General features: G+C 43.1%; 1 protein-coding gene across 2 annotated transcripts in view; it reads left to right on the forward strand.

The window, feature by feature from the left end:
• The window catches only part of LOC135557617 (protein stum homolog), a 41,164-nt gene that overhangs the window by 4,301 nt on the left and 13,331 nt on the right, over positions 1-23,532 (forward strand). Inside the window, exons 2-3 of one of the 2 annotated variants that reach the window (XM_064991058.1) lie at positions 17,205-17,384; positions 17,472-21,704. In XM_064991058.1, coding sequence (XP_064847130.1) covers positions 17,205-17,384; positions 17,472-17,506 — 215 coding nt within the window. In that variant the 3' untranslated portion in view covers positions 17,507-21,704. Of the gene's footprint in view, positions 1-17,204; positions 17,385-17,471; positions 21,705-23,532 lie in introns of those variants that run through there. The other variant, XM_064991057.1, reaches the window with a different exon arrangement.

The raw sequence follows: 23,532 nt of genomic DNA on the forward strand, positions 1-23,532 counted from the left end.
TATGAGATGCATATCATAACAGTGATACATATATACATTAGAAAGACATTTCATCAGCAAACTATTACTCCCCTTCATCTCTTCACATCTATTAAGATGAATTCATTGAGAATCTCAGTCAGATGCTTTCTCCCTAGAGTCTCAGTAATTGCAACACTGCTTTTTAATATAAATTTTGCAATTTGGTTTTATATTCCTTCTTCCCTCTCCTCCGTTATCTTCAACTCTTCCTCATCTCCTAATTGTCAAGAGGCGATGCTGGGCTGGCAATAGGTCCCAATTGGAGTTCCCTCTATGCATGCCTCTGTCTTTGTACGGATGCCACTGTACCCTATCTGGACTAGAGGTCGACCGATTAATCGGAATGGCCGATTAATTAGGTCCAATCTCAAGTTTTCATAACAATCAGAAATCGGAATTTTTGGACTCCGATTTTGCCAATTTGTATTATATTTTTACAACTTTATTTAACGGGGCAAGTCAGTTAAGAACACATTCTTATTTTCAATGAAGGCCTAGGAACGGTTGGTTGACTGCCTTGTTCAGGGGCAGAACTCGTCAGCTCCGGGATTCAATCTTGCAACCTTAATGCTATCTTGCAACCTTACAGTTTAGTCCAATGCTCTAACCACCTGCCTCTCATTGCACTCCACGCGTAATTGTTACGCGAATGCAGTAAGAAGCCAAGTAAGTTGCTAGCTAGCATTAAACTTATCTTATAAAAAACAATCAATCAATCATAATCACTAGTTACACGTGGTTGATGATATTACTAGTTTATCTAGCGTGTCCTGAATTGCATATAATCGATGCGGTGCGCATTTGCGAAAAAGGTCTGTTGTTGCTCCAACGTGTACCTAACCATAAACATCAATGCCTTTCTTAGAATCAATACACAGAAGTATATATTTTTTAACCTGCATATATAGCTAAAAGAAAGGTAAGCAGGCAATATTAACCAGGTGAAATTGTGTCACTTCTCTTGTGTTCATTGCACGCAGAGTCAGGGAAAATGCAACGTTTTGGGCCGCCTGGCTCAATGCGAACTAATTTGCCAGAATTTTACTTAATTATGACATAACATTGAAGGTTGTGCAATGTAACATGAAGGCTATGCAATGTAACATGTCATACAGTTCTGTATTTCACTGAAATAATAAACGTTTTGTTTTCGAAATGATAGTTTCCGGATTCGATCATATTAATAACCTAAGGCTCGTATTTCTGTGTGTTATTATGTTATAATTAAGTCTATGATTTGATAGAGCAGTCTGACTGAGCGATGGTAAGCACCAGCAGGCTCCTAAGCATTAATTCAAACAGCACTTTTGTGCATTTTGCCAGCAGCTCTTCGCAATGCTTCAAGCATTGCGCTGTTTTTGACTTCAAGCCTATCAACTCCCGAGATTAGGCTGGTGTAACCGATGTGAAATGGCTAGCTAGTCAGCGGGGTGCACGCTAATAGCGTTTCAAACGTCACTCGCTCTGAGACTTGGAGTAGTTGTTCCCCTTGCTCTGCATGGGTAACACTGCTTCGAGGGTGGCTGTTGTCGATGTGTTCCTGGTTCGAGCCCAGGTAGGGGCGAGGAGAGGGACGGAGGCTATACTGTTACACTGGCAATACTAAAGTGCCTATAAGAACATCCAATAGTCAAAGGTATATGAAATACAAATCGTATAGAGAGAAATAGTCCTATAATTCCTATAATAACTACAACCTAAAACTTCTTACCTGGGAATATTGAAGACTCATATTATAAGGAACCACCAGCTTTCATATGTTCTCATATGTTCTCTAACTTAAACGTTAGCTTTCTTACATGGCACATACTGCACTTGTACCTTCTTCTCCAACACTTAACGAGCATTATTTAAACCAAATTGAACATGTTTCATTATTTATTTGAGGCTAAATTGATTTTATTGATGTATTATATTAAGTTAAAATAAGTGTTCATTCAGTATTGTTGTAATTGTCATTATTACAAATAAATGTTGTAAAAAATTGGCCAATTAATCGGTATCGGCTTTTTTTTGGGGTCCTCCAATAATCGGTATCGGCGTTGAAAAATCATAATCGCTCGACCTCTAACCTGGACAACGGAGTTAGAGGATCTAATGGGAGTCAGTAATGGGATCTGTATAGTAGTGATTTCCATTTTCAGCATAACATTGATCTCCACACTATCCTGCCCTAAACCTAATGAATCCTGTGGAGCCCAGGCCCCACATATCCCTTTCATAGCAGGCACATCTGAAAGGAGAGGAGCCAGGAGCTGCTCGGCCCTCGTTAGAAAAGTGAACTAGGCCTACTCTGCTATTCACTGCCAGTGCCATTCACTGACTGAGTCACTGTTATTATTTGATCATACAGTATTTCTATTCAGTATCTGTTTCAATAGAGCCAGACGGAGCTACACACAGTCTTTCTTAGATTCCTTTCAGATTCATGTATCCATGGTTATTGACCACAGTTATTGATTGCCCTTTTATGCGACACTATCCATGGCCCGAGTACTATGACTTGTCCTCTTTGGGCTGTCTTTGTGGGGACTAGGCCTAGGGAGTCTATAGTACTGAGTGTGTAACACTATAAATGTGTCTCTCCATGTGGCATATCCGTGGCATCCCAGTAATGTCATTATGTTCCTGGCTGGCCCAGATGTAATTCTTTATATTTTTTGTGGCTTTCATTAGTATTTTTTAAAAATGTTTATTTATTCTTTATAGTATTTTTTAACCTAGTCAAGTCAGTTAAGAACACATTTTTATTTACAATGACGGTCTACACCGGCCAAACCCGGGCTATGCTGGGCCAATTGTGCGCCGCACTATGGGACTCCCAATCACAGCCGGTTGTGATTCAGCCTGGATTCGAACCAGGGTGTCTGTGGTGACGCCTCAAGCACTGAGATGCAGTGCCTTAGAACGTTGTGCCACTCAGGAACCCGAGGGGTGGGTGGTCTGGTCCATCATCTGGCCATCCACACCAGTGAAAAAGAGCTTTCCTCCCTTCTCAGTCAGGACTGGCTATACTGAGTGTTGCGTGTGAGACTGCCAGCTGCCAACAGGCCTTCCCAGTTCCCATGTCACCCAGCAGCAGCTGAGGGTTCTGTGTGACTACCATGTCTCTTCAGGTTTTGTCCAATCACCAGTCTTATTCTTGATTTTGTGGTTTGACCTATACCCTGGCTAGTGTTGCTGTCTCATTAGCCTATTTACACTGAAACAGCATCACACTTCCTCAACCCTGCAAGGCCATCACGTCAACTGGGATTTCCACTAGTCCCACGACTGAGAGAAAATAAATGCATTCACAGGTGCTGGGCAAAGCTGTTTTTAAGTAGCAGCTTTTTGTTTTATTAGGAAGGAGGGATATTTCTTAGGGCCAGATTCTGACTGGTCAAATTGGGCGTCTGTGACATCAGCACCTGAGATGAGGAACAGAGAGCGGTTAGAAAGTAGTAATGTACAGTAGCTGAGTGCTAAATACAAAGAGACATCTCCTCCCCTCTACAGTCAGTGAGCCATATCTAACACACCCTCTCCTTGTGTTTACTGTAATTGCTAGTGGCATGTGCTGTGTGCCAAATTAAGTGAAATGAAATCTCGTTAATTGGCACTGGATTTGATACGGCTATAATTGAAAAAAAATCCTCTGCTGAACTGAAGAAAGAAATTAATATCTGCTAGCTTGTTTGTCAGCACCTTCCACCAGCAGCTTTCTAGAGAGAGAAATTAGGCTTTAGAGTGAGACCAGATAGTGTGACTGGGACTGTGGACAGAGGGATGGGGATTCATTGGTTGAGGGAAATAGCATTGGCTTTCGTCCCATGTGATCCTTATCTGTTTGGCGAGGCTGGTCCAAATTGAATTCAGTTTCAAGATCAATGACTAGTCATAGGAATACCCTTCAAAGATATGCCAATGGAAACATTGGACTTTGGTATCTGTTTTTTTAACTGTTCAGACCTGTTTTCATTGTCGGCTACATGAAGCTCCGTAAACGTAAACACAATATATTTGAAAGAACAATTAGTTCTAATTATTGGTCTTGATGGAGAATTAAAGAAATCCTTTCTTCACCTTTGTGTCTTCCCGTCTTTTACAATGAAGGTATTGTGGAGGATGTCCATTATAATCTGATCAACAAGTGAGACAGTTGGAGGTACTGTATCACTCTCCATTAGTTTTCACACTATGGGAAGACCACTGTAAAATTGGACAGGATGTGTTTTTTTCTTCTTCTGTGGATACATCATAGAATAGCATTCTGACAATGGCAAAGCATTACAATGCGATTCATAAAATTAAAAAGGCAGCATCAAAAACAACGTAGGAAAACCACAGTCAAACCACAGAAGCAACAGGCCATGTGTGACTTCTCTCTGTCCCCTAACCTGTTACAGAGCAGTTGTTATTGGCTCCTTTAATCACAAGGCCTTCTGAATGGTTACAGGGCCCCCATTGTACCACTCCCATTGCTCTCCCTCCCCGTAGTACGCTGCCGTTTCCATGACAGCAGGTAGAGCTACCAGAACAGAAGGCTGTTCCTACCATTAAAGGTCTTCTCTCTGGATGGCTGTGCCTTTCTTTCTGGTGACACTCAGCAGGAGTAGGACGCATAGCAGGGGGAGATTATGGGCTGTTTTTGGAAAAGCTAATTGTATACACCTTAAACAACCACTCACATTTTTAAACCCAAGATGGTAGACCTGCATAGAATATGAGCCATGACTTGAGTGAACACAGTAGGACATACACTGATTGTACAACACATTTTTTTGCTCTTTCCATAGCAAAGACTGACCAGGTGAATCCAGGTGAAAGCTATGATCCTTTATTGATGTCACTTGTTAAATCCACTTCAATCAGTTTAGATGAAGGGGGGGGACTGTTCAATGAAGGATGTTTAAGCCTTGAGACAAGACATGGATTGTGTATGGGTTCCTTTCATAGGGTGAATGGGTAAGACAAAATATTTAAGTGCCTTTGAACAGGGTATGGTAGTAGGTGCAAGGCGCACCCGTTTGAATGTGTCAAGAACTACAGCGCTGCTGAGTTTTTCAGGCTCAAAAGTTTCCCGAATGGTCCACCACTTATAGGACATCCAGCCAACTTGACACAACTGTTGGAAGCATTGGAGTTAACATGGGCCAACATTCCTGGGGAATGCTTTCGACACCTTGTAGGTCATGCCTCGACAGATAGAGGCTGTTCTCAGGGCAAAAGGGGTTGCAACTCAATGTTAGAAATGTGTTCCTATGGTTTTGTACACTCATTGGATATCTTACAGTACAGTACTGGCCATCTAACACACTGTAAACAAGCTTTATTAGGACTGAGAGAGATGAAAGAGAGAGAGAGAGCGATGCCATGGAGATGCTTGGTTTGGCATTGGTCCGGTGACACAGCTGGCTTACAGATCCTCACCCCAACAGAAGCACAGAGAATTGATGTTTCACCCTTTAGATGAGTAAGACACCATCAGACACACGTCTTCCATCTCTACCATCCATCCTGCTTTAATACTGTACAGAAACCCGGTGGCCATCAGAAATGTAAATACATTGGGCCAGAACAAATTGCCGTACGTGGTGAGTGGTTACAGTGACGTGTCAGAGTAAGTGCTGGATGATTAATGACAAACCCCCTCTAAGCAATAAACGTGAGCCTTCCTTCCCAGAAGCAACTTAATCAGCTCCATCCAGACACATGCACATTTCCATTACTGAAAACAGAGGAAAATGAGGTCTGGGTAGACATCGCAAAATGATTCATAAGAGCAGAGATCCATCATATGATGCACAAGCGTCGGGCTGCATGAGGACATCTTGATATCCTCCCCCAGTCTCTAATTGTGTTGACTGAACTTCCAGAATGGCTTTGTGTCTTGGTTTGGAAAAGAGAATAACGTGGGTTTATTTAGAAGTAGACAATAGGCTACCCCTGCTGTTTCAGTGTCATGTGTATTTGTGATCTTGGTTGAGTGTTGACAAATTAATATCAATAAGAACTATTATTCAATGGGAATGTTTTAAAATCAAACCTCAGAGACGGTTCAAGTCTCTCCCTAACACGGAACCCATCGAGCGCACATGTATTTTTTCCCCCACACCAAAGGTGACCACGACACAAAATATCAAAACAAACTCTGAACCAATTATATTCATTTGAGGACAGGTCGAAAAGCATTAAACATTCATGGCAATTTAGCTAGTTAGCTTGCACTTGCTTGCTAATTTGTCCTATTTAGCTAGCTTGTTGTTGCTAGCTAATTTGTCCTGGGATATAAACATTGAGTTGTTATTTTACCTGAAATGCACAAGGTCCTCTACGCCGCCAATTAATCCACACACAAACCGGTCAACCGAATCGTTTCTAGTCAACTCTCTTCCTTCCACGCTTTTTCTTCTCTTGACTTTATATTGCGATTGGCAACTTTCATAAATTAGGTGCATTACCGCCACTGACCTCGTTCGTCTTTCAATTGAGGAGATGGCACGTGGGTACCTGCTTCTATAAACCAATTAGGAGATGGGAGAGGAAGGACTTGCAGCGCGATCTGTATCAGAAATAGAACTGATTTCTATTTTAGCCCTTGGCTACGCAGACGCTCGTTGGCAAACGCAAGCAGTGTGGGTGCAATAATTGAATAACATAGATTTCTACATTTATTTTGCAACGCTCGCGACGCTAGCGGTGTGGTCAGCCTGTTAGAGTTTACTTCATTGTAAACAAGCAGCTCCATGCCCTTGATAAAGTGCGGTCTAATACCAATGGGAGAAAGGTGTTTCTTGCCAGGTTTTCGCACTTGTGAATGCAGAAATATTCTACAACCCACCACAATTGCAACAGATGAATAGAGTTGATGTGATATTTGGATACTGTTTTTTCAAGCACAGTCAATCAATCTAATATAATTTAATTCAAACTGAATCCCTAAACTGTTCGTAAAAAAAGGTACTATGTAGAACTTAAAAGGGTTCTTTGGCTGCCCGAATAGGGGAACCCTTTGAAGAACCATTTTTTTGGTTCCAAGTAGAACCCTTTTAGTTCCAGGTAGAACTCTTTTGGGTTCCATGTAAAACCATTTCCACAGAGTGTTCACCATGGAACCTAAAAGGGTTCTTTCTCCTTTGGGGCATCTGAAGAACCCTTTTTTCTAAGAGTGTATCTGTTCTAGATTCTGGCTATTCAAACTAATCAAATTAGATTAGTCATACATTGTAGCACCTGCGCTGCTGTCACATGCCCAGAGTGCATGCTGCACTTGTCCTTGAGCTTGTGTCATTTTATAAAAATCATAAATTGAGGTCACTTAAGCACACATTTTCAATTTCCGGTCTGCATGCTGGAAAGACTTTGACAATAGTGCCATCATGACAGGCTACACATCTCCCATGTGCCCAACCTCAATGCTAATCCCATGTCTGCCAGACACACACACACACACACACACACACACACACACACACACACACACAGAGAGAGACTGTTATCTAGCTGTCATACACAGTTTGTTAGCGTCTAGGGATCAGAAACACAGGTAGGCACAGACCGTACTGAATGTGGGGTTTTGCTTTGATGCAAGTTAACCGTCCACTAGTTATATGCTATATGACTCAATTAGCCCATGTCAGCTAACATTTTTTAGATTGGTAAGTTAGTCTTGCCAGCTATCTAAACTTGTAGTAACCATTGTCAAATTACCGTCGAGGAGGGGGGTGGCATTGATTTTGTTCGTCACACTCACTCAGATATCGTATTCAAAACTGCAAACATTTCTCTCCACTATATGGCAAATTGAGTAGAAAAGCCACCTCATGGCAAAATGAGTAGAATTGCATGAAATTTGTTATAAAATTTCTAAAATCTTCCCTCTGCCCCATGCCAAAATGTGTAGAATTGCAGCAAACTTGCTTTAACACAAACATTTTCTCTACATTCCATGGCATAATGTGTAGAATTGCAAGAAATGAACTCCAAAATGTCATTTTCTTCTCTCCATTGTCGAGACGGGGTGGTCACATTTTTTTGTTGATGCTCAGAACAAAATTTCACTTGGGTCCCCAAAAAAGGCTAGGGCCGAGTAAGTGAGTGAGTGAGTGAGTGAGTGAGTGAGTGAGTGAGTGAGTGAGTGAGTGAGTGGTGGTGGTGGTGGTGGTGGTGGTGGTGGTGGTGGTGGTGGTGGTGGTGGTGGTGGTGGTGGTGGTGAGTGGTGGTGGTGGTGGTGGTGGTGGTGGTGGTGGTGGTGGTGGTGGTGGTGGTGGTGGTGGTGGTGGTGGTGGTGGTGGTGGTGAGTGGTGGTGAGTGAGTGGTGGTGGTGGTGGTGGTGAGTGGTGGTGAGTGAGTGGTGGTGAGTGAGTGGTGGTGAGTGAGTGAGTGAGTGAGTGGTGGTGGTGGTGGTGAGTGAGTGAGTGAGTGAGTGAGTGAGTGAGGATGGGATTGGAGAAGGGATGGGGGGCGGTTGTTGTGAGGCAGGGGGAGTATGTTTTTAGCCAAGGTTAAATTTAGCAGAGGTCATTTTCTATTTCAATCTCGGCATATCCAGTTTTCTGTTTCTGTATGGGTTAGTAAATACCAGCCTGTGAACTCTTTAGGGCCTTTGGCTAGAATCGAGTTTCTTAATTTATTTGGTGCCACACGAGCATTAGTAGATTTACTTTACAAAGACAGGGTATCTAAATGTTGTGTGGAAATGACCTTTTTGAATCATTCTGAAACTACACCATGAACAATGTTCAATCATAAAAGTGAAAAACAATGCTTTGAATAGCACAGACGAGCAGATTGAAATCATGAAGGACAAGCTTTTTAGATTATCCAACAAATTAGCACCTGGACTGAAGTGTGGAACAACATGAGACACTCATTGGTGCTCAGTACTGTTGACATTGTTTGAGTGTTTAAAAAGGTCTCTCTCTCTCTCTCTCTCTCTCTCTCTGTCTCTCTCTCTCTCTATCTATCTCTCTCTCTCTCTCTCTCTCTCTCTGCTTCTTCAGCTCAGATGAGTTCCCCTCTAATTCTGTCACAAGTGGTCCCTTCCAAGGCCACTCGCAGTGAGAGTTTTCTATTTCTCTCTTGTCGTCAAAAACAAGGACTAAACAGGATAATTAACCTCCCACTTTTTCAGTGGGCACTAAGTGTGAACGCTTGAGAAAATTACATTCATCAGCGGCTTAATGCATGAGGACGATGACACTCACCATCCCCCTGTCTCACTCCACACACAGACTCTGTGCAGGGGTGGGCGGGGGAGGAATGGGGTGGGGGTTGAGTGAAAAGGGGCTTTGGTGAGAGAGGGAGACAGGAACAGAGACAGAAACAGAGGAGAGTATTAGACCTCAGGATAAGACCCAAATGCAGACAGTTCGAAGTAACAAAAGTTTACAAAAACAGGGGGCAGGCAAACGACAGGTCAAGGGCAGGCAGAGGGGTCTTGTTCTGATTAGAGATCGACCGAATATGATTTTTCAACGCCGATAACGATTATTGGAGGACCAAAAAAGCCGATACCGATTAATCGGCCGATTTTTTTATTTTATTTTTTATTTATTTATTTTATTTTATTTTTTTAATATATATATTTTTTTAAAGTAATGACAATTACAACAATACTGAATGAACACTTATTTTAACTTAATATAATACATCAATCAAATCAATTTAGCCTCAAGTAAATAATGAAACATGTTCAATTTGGTTTAAATAATGCAAAACAAAGTGTTGGAGATGAAAGTACAAGTGCAATATGTGCTATGTAAGAAAGCTAACGTTTCAGTTCCTTGCTCAGAACATGAGAACATATGAAAGCTGGTGGTTACTTTTAGTCTTCAATATTCCCAGGTAATAAGTTTTAGGTTGTAGTTATTATAGGAATTATAGGACTATTTCTCTCTATACGATTTGTATTTCATATACCTTTGACTATTGGATGTTCTTATAGGCACTTTAGTATTGCCAGTGTAACAGTATAGCTTCCGTCCCTCTCCTCGCTCCTCCCTGGGCTCGAACCAGCAACACATCGACAACAGCCACCATCGAAGTAGAAGGCTCAGAGCGAGAAGGCTAGAAGGCTCAGAGCGAGTGACGTCTGAAACGCTATTAGCACGCGCTAACTAGCTAGCCATTTCACTTCGGTTACACCAACCTCATCTTGGGAGTTGATAGGCTTGAAGTCATAAACAGCACAATGCTTGATGCACAATGAAGAGCTGCTGGCAAAACGCATGAAAATGCTGTTTGAATGAATGTTTACGCGCCTGCTCCTGCCTACCACCACTCAGTCAGATACTTAGATACTTGTATGCTTGTATGCTCAGTCAGATTATATGCAACGCAAGACACGCTAGATAATATCTAGTAATATCATCAACCATGTGTAGTTAACTAGTGATTATGATTGAATGTTTTTTATAAGATGAGGTTAATGCTAGCTAGCAACTTACCCTGGTTTACCACATTCGCGTAACAGGCAGTCTCCTTGTGGAGTGCAACGAGAGAGAGGCAGGTCGTTATTGTGTTGGACTAGTTAACTGTAAGGTTGCAAGATTGGATCCCCCGAGCTGACAAGGTGAAAATCTGTCGTTCTGCCCCTGAACGAGGCAGTTAACCCACCGTTCCTAGGCCGTCATTGAAAATAAGAATGTGTTCTTAACTGATTTGCCTAGTTGAATAAAGCTATTTAAAAAAAGAAAAAAGAAAAAGAAATTGGCAAATCGGTGCCCAAAAATACCGATTTCCGATTGTCATGAAAACTTGAAATCGGCCCTAATTAATCGGCCATTCCGATTAATCGGTCGACCTCTAGTTCTGAGCACAGACAGTGTAGGCGAAAGCGGAGACATCCGGAACTATGATGGGCCACCAAAAGTGTTGTCGCACAAAGGCCAGGGTCCGACAGGCCCCCACAGCGCTCACGTTTCCCAGATCCATCTGCACATTCCCAGCAGCGATGATGTATCCAAGGAAGGACAATGGAAGTCGCACATTTCGGCTTTGGTAAACAGCTGGTTCTCCAGGAGACGCTGGAGGACTTGTCGGACATGGAGAACGGGTTCTTAAACTGAGCGGGAAAAGATGAGGATATCATTGCGGTAATGGAACACAAACCGGTTCAACATGTCCCTGAGAACGTCATTAACTAGGGCGTGGAACAGAGCAGGAGCATTGGTCAAACCGAATGGCATCACCAGGTATTCATAGTGTCCGCTAGCAGTGTTAAAGGCTGTCTTCCACTCGTCACCTTCCTGTAACTGTACCAGGTGGAAGGTCTTCTGCAGGTCTTACTTAGAGAAGATAGTGGTCCCCTGGAGCGGCTCGAAAGCCGATGCGATGAGTGGTAGCGGGTAACATTTTTTTTAACCGTGATGTCATTGAGGCCCAGGTAGTCGATGCACGGGCACCGAGGGGGAGGCAGAAGGATGGATACCCCCTGCAGCCAGGAAGTCCTCGACGCACGTCTCCATAGCCTTGGTCTCCGGACCCGACAGTAAATACAGCCGTAGTGTAGTGCACAGGAGAAGGTCGATCCTGCAGTCATAGGGTTGATGCGGAAGAAGCGAAGTGGCCCGGGCCTTGCTGAAAACCTCCCAGAGATCCTGGCACTACCACGGGAACAGTTGAGAGGTCAGAGGCTTCTTCCGAGCCCACAGGAAGATGTTCCCGAGACAGGCTGCGCCGACTTCAGGTGATGGGCATGGCAGATCGGGCTCCAGCCCCCAATAGTACCCACAGTCCAGTTGATAAGGGGACTGTGGCGCTAGAGCCAAGAACACCCCAATACCATGGGAACCTGAGGAGACTTGATGAGCATAAACTGTATAGACTCACTGTGGTTCCGGGACACACGCAGGTGGATAGGAGTAGTGTTGTGGGTAACCCTGCCTATGGAGTGCCCATCCAGTGCTCTAACGTCCAGGGGACTGAAGAGGGGCTGAGTGGGTTAGGGTTAGCTCAGACACCAGGGTGGCGTCCATGGAACTCTCGTTGGCCCCAGAGTCAATGAGAACCCAGAGAGATTTAGACTGAGTCACCCAACAGCAGGTTGGCATGGAGAGGGGTGCGAATAAGTGGAGAAGAAAAACTCACAGTGTGGCATACCAGAGTACTCATAAACTACTGATGAGCCTGGTCTATTTAAAGGACCGGTAGACACAAAATGACCGGCAGTTCCGCAATACAGACAGCCCTGGGTGTTAAGTCAGCATAAGCATTCGGCTGGAAACAGCCTAGCTCTGCCAAGTTGCCCAGAAAAAGGCGAGTCGGCAGACCTCAGAGACTCTCGGGGGACCTCGGGTAAGCTCGGATCCTCGGAGACGTAGACGCCGGGGACTTCCGGAGTTCCTCGGAGGCAAGGTGGGATCCTTTGGCGAGCGATTGGGACTGGAATCAGACCTCCTCTCCCTCCTGTTCCCGTAGCCACCCATCGTTCGATGATTAAGGCGATGAGCCAATTGAGATCCGTAGGCAGCTCCCGGGCTGCAGGCTCGTCCTTATCCTCCTCCGATAATACATTAAGGAATATGACGAACAGGAACTCTGTGTTCCAGGCACTCTCGGCAGCCAAAGCGCAGACATCAACCGCATAGTCTGCCACACTGCGGGAGTCTTGGTGAAGCTGAAGTAACTTCCAGGCAGCCTCTCTCCCAGACAACGGAGAATCAAAAACCTTTTTCACCACAGCCACGAACTCCTCCAGGATAACTCACGGCAGATTGTTTTTCCCACTCTAGCCCAGGCAAGATCCCTCCCGGACATTAGTGTTATGAGATACTGTATCTTTGAACACTCTAGGGAAGGACAAGGGCTGCAGCTCGAAAATGAGGGATCACTGGGAGAGAAACACCCGACAGGTTCCTGACCCTCCAGCGAAGTGTTCCGGAGGACTTAAGCGGGGTTCTTGGGAAGCCGGGGTGGCCTGGGGAGACGCACTGCTGACAGCAGTGTTACTGGGGGGCCTGGGAGGGTACTGTCGTGGCCGGCGGCCTCATAGATAATCCACAGAATTGCTTCAGCACTGTATTCAAGGCATAGTCATGGCATTCTGCCAATGTCTGGAATCAGTTCATAAGACCTCTGAGTATCTCCCCATGTCTCTTAATGGTGGCTCCATGGGAGGAGATGGCGTTGCGGAGCTGGTCTGAGTCTGCAGGGTCAGTCATCACCAGTTCGTACTATCAGACCTCAGGATTAGACCCAGATGCAGACAGTTACAAAAGTTTATTACAAAAACAGGGAGCAAATGACAGGTCAAGGGCAGGCAGACTCAGACCAGTAATCCAGAGCAGAGTCCGAAAGGTACCGAATGGCAGGAAGGCTCAGGGTCAGGGCAGGCAGAATAGTAAAATATGGGAAAACTAGAAAACAGGGACTAGAGAGAAAAACACTGATAGGCTTGACAAGACACACGGGCAACAGACAAACACAGGATAATGGGCAACACCTGGAGGGGTGAGACAAGCGAAACAGTGTGACAAAGATTATTGATTGAAATTCCACCAACAGTGGTTGGACTTTTATTTGTGTTTCTTGTCTTTACCTATTTTATTTGACAAGGAAAGTCAGTTAAGAAAAAATTATAATTTCCAACAAGTGGCCTAGGGACAGTGGGTTAACTGCCTTGTTCAGGGACAGAACAACAGATTTGTACCTTGTCAGCTCAGGGATTTGATCTAGCAACCTTTCAGTTACTAGTCCAACACTCTAACCACTAGGCTACCTGCCACCCCAAATTTTTGTTCTAATGACAGCTTTAACGATGTATGTTATTATAAGTGTCATTGCAGAAAGCTCTTACTATCTGTGACCACATGCTGTAGGGCAATTCCATGGTAACAGTGATGCTGACACTGAGATTTCTCACTTTAAAATGTGTTCCAAACAAAACACCAATGATTGCACATTTTAACGAACCATATAACTCTATGCACAAGGACTACTTTTAAAAATGTCCACTGAAAGTTTGACAAAAGCATATTTACTTAAGCAGTGCAGATGCAAAGTTTTCTGTGAAAATTGTTAAAAGTAGTCCTCGTGCATTGAAATGTATGGTTATGTGGAATTGGCCTGTACTAATTAAATCTAATCAAAACAAATCCAATTGTATCTGTCACATGCTCCGAATACAACAGGAGTAGACCTTACTGAGATTAACCAACAATGCAGTTTTAAGAAAATGGGGTTAAGAAAATATTTACAAAATTAACTAAAGTAAAAAATGACACAATAAAATAAAAACAACGAGGCTATATACAGGGGTACCGGTACCATGTCAATGTGCGGGGGTACAGGTTAGTTGAGGTAATTTGTACATGTAGGTAGGGGTAAAGTGACTATGCATAGCTAAACAGCAAGTAGCAGCAGTGTAAAAACAAAAGGGATAAAAAGGGTTGTTTTGAGGCTAGGTGCATTTTCTGGTCGTGGGGGGGGGACATTACAGAGTATATAAAACACAGGAAAATCTTGTTTTTGGCTGCACTGGGCCTGTCAGAGGATTTGTTGTTCATATTTATAATTACTGAGAGGAGACAATTTTGCATCATCTCTCACCATGGCATAATTTGATTATCTCTAGATCAGTATGGTATGGACGAATTTCCAGTAGGATATAACCTTGATTTGAAAAGGACAGCAATTAAGCAGCTTGTCAAGTCAGTCTAAAATCAACTGATCTGTCATGTTCATTCTCACATACAGTGCCTTGCGAAAGTATTCGGCCCCCTTGAACTTTGCGGCCTTTTGCCACATTTCAGGCTTCAAACATAAAGATATAAAACTGTATTTTTTTGTGAAGAATCAACAACAAGTGGGACACAATCTTGAAGTGGAACGACATTTATTGGATATTTCAAACTTTTTTATCAATTCAAAAACTGAAAAATTGGGTGCGCAAAATTATTCAGCCCCTTTACTTTCAGTGCAGCAAACTCTCTCCAGAAGTTCAGTGAGGATCTCTGAATGATCCAATGTAGACCTAAATGACTAATCATGATAAATTCAATCCACCTGTGTGTAATCAAGTCTCCGTATAAATGCACCTGCACTGTGATAGTCTCAGAGGTCCGTTAAAAGCGCAGAGAGCATCATGAAGAACAAGGAACACACCAGGCAGGTCCGAGATACTGTTGTGAAGAAGTTTAAAGTCGGATTTGGATACAAAATGATTTCCCAAGCTTTAAACATCCCAAGGAGCACTGTGCAAGCGATAATATTGAAATGGAAGGAGTATCAGACCACTGCAAATCTACCAAGACCTGGCCGTCCCTCTAAACTTTCAGCTCATACAAGGAGAAGACTGATCAGAAATGCAGCCAAGAGGCCCATGATCACTCTAGATGAACTGCAGAGATCTACAGCTGAGGTGGGAGACACTGTCCATAGGACAACAATCAGTTGTATATTGCACAAATCTGGCCTTTATGGAAGAGTGGCAAGAAGAAAGCCATTTCTTAAAGATATCCATAAAAAGTGTCGTTTAAAGTTTGCCACAAGCCACCTGGGAGACACACCAAACATGTGGAAGAAGGTGCTCTGGTCAGATGAAACCAAAATTGAACTTTTTGGCAACAATGCAAAACGTTATGTTTGGCGTAAAAGCAACACAGCTCATCACCCTGACCACACCATCCCCACTGTCAAACATGGTGGTGGCAGCATCATGGTTTGGGCCTGCTTTTCTTCAGCAGGGACAGGGAAGATGGTTAAAATTGATGGGAAGATGGATGGAGCCAAATACAGGACCATTCTGGAAGAAAACCTGATGGAGTCTGCAAAAGACCTGAGACTGGACGGAGATTTGTCTTCCAACAAGACAATGATCCAAAACATAAAGCAAAATCTACAATGGAATGGTTCAAAAATAAACATATCCAGGTGTTAGAATGGCCAAGTCAAAGTCCAGACCTGAATCCAATCGAGAATCTGTGGAAACAACTGAAAACTGTTATTCACAAATGCTCTCCATCCAACCTCACTGAGCTCGAGCTGTTTTGCAAGGAGGAATGGGAAAAAAATGTCAGTCTCTCGATGTGCAAAACTGATAGAGACATAACCCAAGCGACTTACAGCTGTAATCGCAGCAAAAGGTGGCGCTACAAAGTATTAACTTAAGGGGGCTGAATAATTTTGCACGCCCAATTTTTCAGTTTTTGATTTGTTAAAAAAGTTTGAAATATCCAATAAATGTCGTTCCACTTCATGATTGTGTCCCACTTGTTGTTGATTCTTCACAAAGAAATACAGTTTTATATCTTTATGTTTGAAGCCTGAAATGTGGCAAAAGGTCGCAAAGTTCAAGGGGGCCGAATACTTTCGCAAGGCACTGTACATAACCCTCTAAATTATTTGGATGAAATCCTTATATCAATCAATTAAAGAGCATTTCACAAGTCTGTTAAGTATAGTTCTCCTAAATTGGATGTTGTGTAAAATTGAACCTACCATTCTGATGCAATTATGAAATGGTCTCATCTGAACAAGCCAAACTTGGCACAGGAACAGTGAACACAAGGACTGCTAGTCCCCTGCTGCTGTCTGTTGATTGTTGAACTCTTTCCCTGTAAATCATGTTTATCTGCCTACAGAGGAAATGTGGAGGCTATTCTTAGCCTGATTGGCCCGTTTTAAAGGGAAGGGGAGGCAGATCTCTGGCAGTGTACTTACTCTGTGTCTCATTGGAATCTCCAGTATGATTAATTATATGTCTCATTTGATAAGACAGATTCAAATGAAACATAGTGGGAAAATGGGAGAATATTTATTTGTTCACTTCCTTTGGATGTTGTTGTTTTTTCTTTTGCGAAAGTAACATTGATTTAGAGGTCTGGCATTTAACCATTGAGAACATTTCAGATTCTGTAAACACTTCAAATAAATGACCCTGTATGAGGTTTGGTTCAGATCACCATAGGCACAAACATGCTCACTATACTGCCGCCATTGACCTCGACAGAGTAAACCAGCTTTGGTATAATTCAAGCATATTATTGAACCTTTTCCTAATCGACTGGACAATGTTTTGGGCCATAAGTCAGTTTACATAGTGTTGCACTGCTGCATGTGAATTAATATTGTATTTGAAACTTCCTTTGACCTGTTCCCTCTCTCTTTGATCATCAGAGTCCTAATATTTTGTGTGTGTGTGTGTGTGTGTGTGTGTGTGTGTGTCCGTGCGCCTTTACACCTGCGTCTTCTCTCCGCAGGTACATTCGTGTCGGCCTTCACGGTGCTGTGCGGAGCGCGGACGGACCTGCCCGACCGCCACATGTGCTGTGTGTTCTGGCTGAACATCGCAGCAGCCTTCATCCAGATCCTCACGGCCATCGTCATGGTGGGCTGGATCATGAGTATATTCTGGGGCATGGACATGGTCATCCTGGCAAGTATGTGTCACTGTGTATCATGTCTTTAGACGTGATTGATTTCACTTTTGAAAGTCTGTGTATAAAATGTATGGTTGTGTATCACAGGTCTATACAGGACATTTTCGAGCAGACCATCATAAGACGGGTCAGAAAAGGTCCAGAAAGGTCATATCGTACCCCACATGTACTGAACAGAGATTTTCAGCTGATGCCATTAGGGTGGTGTTATAGGTTGCCTATATGCAGGCTGAACATATACAAACATTCCTTTGTCCCCCCTGTCAATAAAATGTCTAAACAGTAAAAGAGACACCGAGGTAGGATTGGAGCCTGGCCAGTAGGCCTTAAATCACCAATAAAAAGTTTGGACACACCTACTCATTCAAGGGTTTTTCTTTTTTTTTTTACTATGTTTAACATTACAGAATAATAGTGAAGACATCACAACTATGAACTAACACATGCGGAATCATGTAGTAACCAAACAAGTGTTAAACAAGTCAAAATATATTTTATGTTTGAGATTCAGCCACCCTTTGCTTTGATGACAGCTTTGCACATCTTGGCTTTCTCTCAACCAGCGTCATGAGGAAGTCTTGAAGGAGTTCCCACATATGCTGAGCACTTGTTGGCTGCTTTTCCTTCACTCTGCAGTCCAAACTCTCATTCCTTCAACTCTCATTCCAAACCATCTCAATTGGGTTGAGGTCGGGTGATTGTGGAGGCCAGGTCTTCTGATGCAGCACTCCATTACTCTCCTTCTTGGTCAAATAGCCCTTACACAGCCTGGAGGTGTGTTGGGTCATTGTCCTGTTGAAAATAAATTATAGTCCCACTAAACACAAATCAGATAAGATGGCATATTGCTGCAGAATGCTGTGGTAGCCATGCTGGTTAAGTGTGCTTTGAAATCTAAATAAATCACAGACAGTGTCACCAGCAAAGTACCCCCATACCATCACACCTCCTCCATGCTTCACAGTGGGAACCACACGTGCGGAGATCATTCGTTCACCTACTCTGCATTTCACAAAGACATCGCGGTTGGAACCAAAAATCTTACATTTGGACTCATCAGACCAAAGGACAGATTTCCACTGGTCTAATGTCCACTGCTCATGTGACATGGCCCAAGCAAGTCTCTTCTTATTATTGGTGTCCTTTAGTAGTGGTTTCTTTGCAGCAATTTGACCTTGAAGGCCTGATTCAAGCAGTCTCCACTGAACAGTTGATGTTGAGATGTGTCTGTTACTTGAACTCTGTGAAGCATTTATTTGGGCTGCAATCTGAGCTGCAGATAACTGTAATGAACTTGTCCTCTGCAGCAGAGGTACAGTGGTTCTTCCTAGAAAAGTTTTGAGCTTATGCCGTGACCGTTAGTGGTAGATGGTGGCATTCTGTCATTGCACCACACCATCACAAGGTGGAGTTGGAACGCTGATCTACCGGTAGTCTAAACTGTGGCAATTAATGGAGGCGTTTTCAGTCTGAGAGTCTCTCCTCTGGCACTAGAGTCCTGCATCAGCCAACAACCACAAAAACTGTTGGTGGTCCTGGAGTTAAGAGAGAACTTGGGTAAATACCAAAAAAATAAAAAATAATCATCTTTATTTAACCAGGTAGGCCAGTTGAGAACAAGTTCTCATTTACAACTGCGACCTGTCCAAGATAAATTACACATAAACAAACATACAGTCAAATACACAAAAGAAAAGAAAAATCTATGTACAGTGTGTGTAGATGTAGAAGAGTAGGGAGGTAGGCAATAAATAGGCCCTAGAGGCAAAAATAATAACAATTTAGCATTAAAACTGGAGTGATAGATATGTAGATGATGATGTGCAAGTAGAGATACTGGGGTGCAAAATAGCAAGAGGGTAAGTAATAATATGGGGGTGAGGTAGTCGGGTGTACTATTTACAGGTACAGTGATCGGTAAGCTGCTCAGGCAGCTGATGCTTAGAGAGGGAGGTATAAGACTCCAGTTTCAGAGATTTTTGCAATTCGTTCATTTCATTGGAAGCAGAGAACTGGAAGGCAAGGCGGCCAAAGGAAGTGTTGGCTTTGGGGATGACCAGTGCAATATACCTGCTGGAGCGCGTGCTACGGGTGGGTGTTGCTATGGTGACTAGTGAGCTGAGATAAGGCGGGGCTTTACATAGCAAAGACGTATAGATGATCTGGAGCCAGTGGGTTTGGCGACGGATATGTAGTGAGGGCCAGCCAACGAGAGCATACAGGTCCTAGTGGTGGGTGGTATATGGGGCTTTGGTGATAAAACGGATGGCACTGTGATAGACTACATCCAATTTGCAGAGTAGAGTGTTGGGGCTATTTTGTAAAGGGTGCGGGCAGCAATCGGTTGAAGAGCATGCACTTAGTTTTACTAGCATTTAAGAGAAGTTGGAGGCCACGGAAGGAGTGTTGTATGGCGTTGAAGCTCGTTTGGGGGTTTGTTAGCACAGTGTCTAAAGAAGGGCCAGATGTATACAGAAGGGTGTTGTTTGCGTAGAGGTGGATCAGAGAATCACCAGCAGTAAGAGCGACATTAATATTTACAGAGAAAATAGTCAGCCCGAGAATTGAACCTTGTGGCACCCTCATAGAGGCTGCCAGAGGTCCGGACAACAGGCCCTCCGATTTGACACACTGAACTCTATCTAACTCAATGGGGAAATTTCACTTGACATGTCGACTGCCGATTTTCCCAAAAATAGGCACGGTGGGCTTTTAGTTTCTCTCCATCTAAAATCAGAAATAAATCATCTAAATATCAAACTGGCTACATTTACAAATTAGGAAGAATGTCTCATTGCATGTTCAAGAATGTCCTTTTATTTAACTAGGCAAGTCAGTTAAGAATAAATTCTTATTTACAATGACAGTCTAGGAGCAGTGGGTTAATTGCCTTGTTCAGGGGCAGAACAACAGATTTTTACCTTGTCTGCTCACGGATTCGATCTAGCAACCTTTCAGTTACTGGCCCAGCCCTTTAACCACTAGGCTACCTGCCACCCCACGTTAGAATTGCTCACTTTCGACTTTCGGTTATTTGAAATGAAATCATCTCCAAAATATAGTTTTTTTTTTAAGCCATAGAAAGTTGGTTTCACTTTCAGTTATAAAATAAATAAAACAAGGAACTTGTCTATTGGCCCCGCATTGAAGACCAAAATTGGTTAAAGAAAATTGGTTAAAACTATATACCACCATATTTTGCACATGTAATTTTCTTTTCATTATGCATCCTTATTTCCAAAGCTATCATTATTGTTGTTATTATTATTAACCCTGCATTATAATTATAGTAAAAAAAAACTTAGATATTCTCACAGAGCAGATTTGCCCTAACGTAAAATTCCCCTTAGATATGAATTTAGATTGCTCCAATCCTCTAAATGTAATTATTGGCTGAGAGTCACGTCATTGGCGGAGAATCAGGCGGCATTGGCGGGGTTGAAGAGGGCGACGAACGATCCATGCCAGGTAAACATGCAGATGCTTATTTCAACTACATTTTAGCTGCAACAAGTTTTATCGGGTTTAAATATACTGTCGGCCTACCGTAGGTGACATGAGTCTCACTAGTGTTCAGTAATGTGCTTTTAAAAGTGTCTTTTATTGATTTATTTATTTGTAACATTTATTTTACTACATGAAGGTCTACTTACTCTGCTGGCGTCTTGACCCAGTTTATGCCCTCATACATTTAAACTCAGTTTTTCACAATTCCTGACATTTAATCATAGTAAAAACTCCCCGTCTTAGGTCAGTTAGGATCACCACGTTATTGTAAGGATGTGAAATGTCAGAATAATAGTAGAGAGAATGATTTATTTCTACTTTTATTTCTTTCATCACATTCCCAATGGGTCAGAAGTTTACATACACTCAATTAGTATTTGGTAGCATTGCCTTGTGGTTGAAAAACAAGGTTTCATGACTCCAACCTATGTGTATGTAAACTTCCTGCTTCAACTGTATGTATGTATCGATTTATTTATGTGGAAGCAGCAGCACACTTTAATTTTCCAGGTCAAATATCACCGTAGGACAATAAATTGTATCATATCATATGTTCATGGACAGTTTTTCTTGATCACATGTCCTGTCCAGGAACACTCCTGTCCAGGAACACTCCTGTTCATAGAGGGTTGGTATGGTATTATAGTAACCCTCTGCCCCTGAACACTTTCCAGCCACAGCCCCATGGATACCGTAATTATCTATCTCCCTTCATTGCTCACTGCAGATTGAATTGCATTGCTAAATGTGTTTTTATGAATGAGAATGTCAAAATACTAGAATTTTGGCTCCCATTGTGCATGAGTTACTTAGCGTATAAACCCCACTTAGCGTTTGTGGCTGGGACCTACTCTTTGTTACTATTTCTGTCGGCCCTGCAAGCTGTGTTGGCTGGAACCCTGTGAAGTACCAGCATTAGCCTACATTGCTACCATCGTGCCGCACAAATTTAAAGAAGGTTGGAGTAATGGAGAGGACAGTGTTTTGCTAACACAGGTGCGTGATCTTCTAAATCAACAAGATGTCCAAGCAATTATTACAGCAACAGGAAAATTGCTTCAAATGATTTGTCCAAAACTGGTGGACTCAACTAACAAAAGAATGGGCGATCTGACCAGAGGTCCTACACTTTAAGAACAGTTTGCAGTTCTTCCAGGGAGAGGTGTATGTCATGAAAGAGACTTGCAGCAAGATGACAACAAACTGTTAGTCCACATGAGATGACAGAACTGTCTGTGAATCATTATTACAGGTGACTGGGAAAACAGACTATCGAGGGACAATCCGGGAGGAATAGCAATGTTGTGGAGAGTCTCCACTTGAGACCTGGATGGAGTCTAGGGACAAAGTGAGGAAAATTATCACAGAAAAGCTGCAGATGGATCATAGGAAGATTGAGGTGGATTGCGCCCACAGTTCTGAAAAAACGGTAACGAGCCCAGGTGACAGACCCAGGCCGATAGTGGTCAAGGTCCTAAGGTTCAAGGACAAGATGGCTGTTCTGGAGAGAGACAAGAACTTGAGAGGAACTAAAATCTTCCTCAACGAGGACTTCTCAGCTATAAAAGCTGCCAGGGGGTGTGGGGACATTGCTTACATCTGCTACGGCAAGCTCATTGTCCACCCTCCCTCCCAAAAGCCTGGAATGACTGAGGGAGTCAAGCTTCCGGGTCTGTAGCTTCAGCCCAACATCACACACACACACACACACACACACATATATATATATATATATATGTTCAATGCTTGATAGTGTGTGTGATGTTAACAGGGAGGACTATTTTCTGCATGACCTGAACATTGACTGGTTAGCAACTAGGTATCCTCTCGATAGGAAGCTTCTAACTGTGACTAAAGCCTATAATATGACCCAGGTTATCGCTCACTCGACTAGAGTGCATACCAATAGTGTTGGATCTGCGACATCCACTTGTATCGATCATATCTTAGCACGGGACGCGACGTCATCATAGTGCCGATCCATCATGACTGATCTGCCGATATAATTCCGTCCGATGTGCCCTCAACTGGCCTTTGCCGGACGTCGGTGACACCCTTGTCCCAAAGCTAGCACCAGTTAGCCTCGAGACAGGCGCATCTCCCGGCTAGCGTAGTAACAACTACCTAACGGCTTCCCTGTTTCATCTATTTCTGTTCACTGGACCCTATGATGACTTGGCTACATAGCTGATGCCTGCTGGACTGTTGATTAATCACTGTACTCCATTTAGTTTATTTGGTTTATCTGTCAGCCTCGAACTCAGACCCTGTGTGTAGTTAACTAACCCTCTCTGCCTATTCAACGCTATTTTACCTGTTGTTGTTGTCAGCCGATTAGCTGTTGCTGTCTTACCCGTTGTTGTCTTAGCTAGCTCACCCAATCAACACCTGTGATTGCTTTATGCCTCACTTTATGTCTCTCTCTCTAATGTCAATATGCCTTGTATACTGTTTAGGGTAGTTATCATTGTTTTATTTTACTGCAGAGTCCCTAGTCCCACTCAACATGCCGCAGATAGCTCTTTTGTCCCACCTCCCACACATGCGGTGACCTCACCTAGCATAACTAGTTCCTACAGAGATGCAACCTCTCTTATCGTCACTCAATGCCTAGGTTTACCTCCACTGCCTGTGTGTCCCC

This window comes from Oncorhynchus masou, chromosome 16, assembly GCF_036934945.1.
Source record: "Oncorhynchus masou masou isolate Uvic2021 chromosome 16, UVic_Omas_1.1, whole genome shotgun sequence".
NCBI lineage: Eukaryota > Metazoa > Chordata > Actinopteri > Salmoniformes > Salmonidae > Oncorhynchus > Oncorhynchus masou.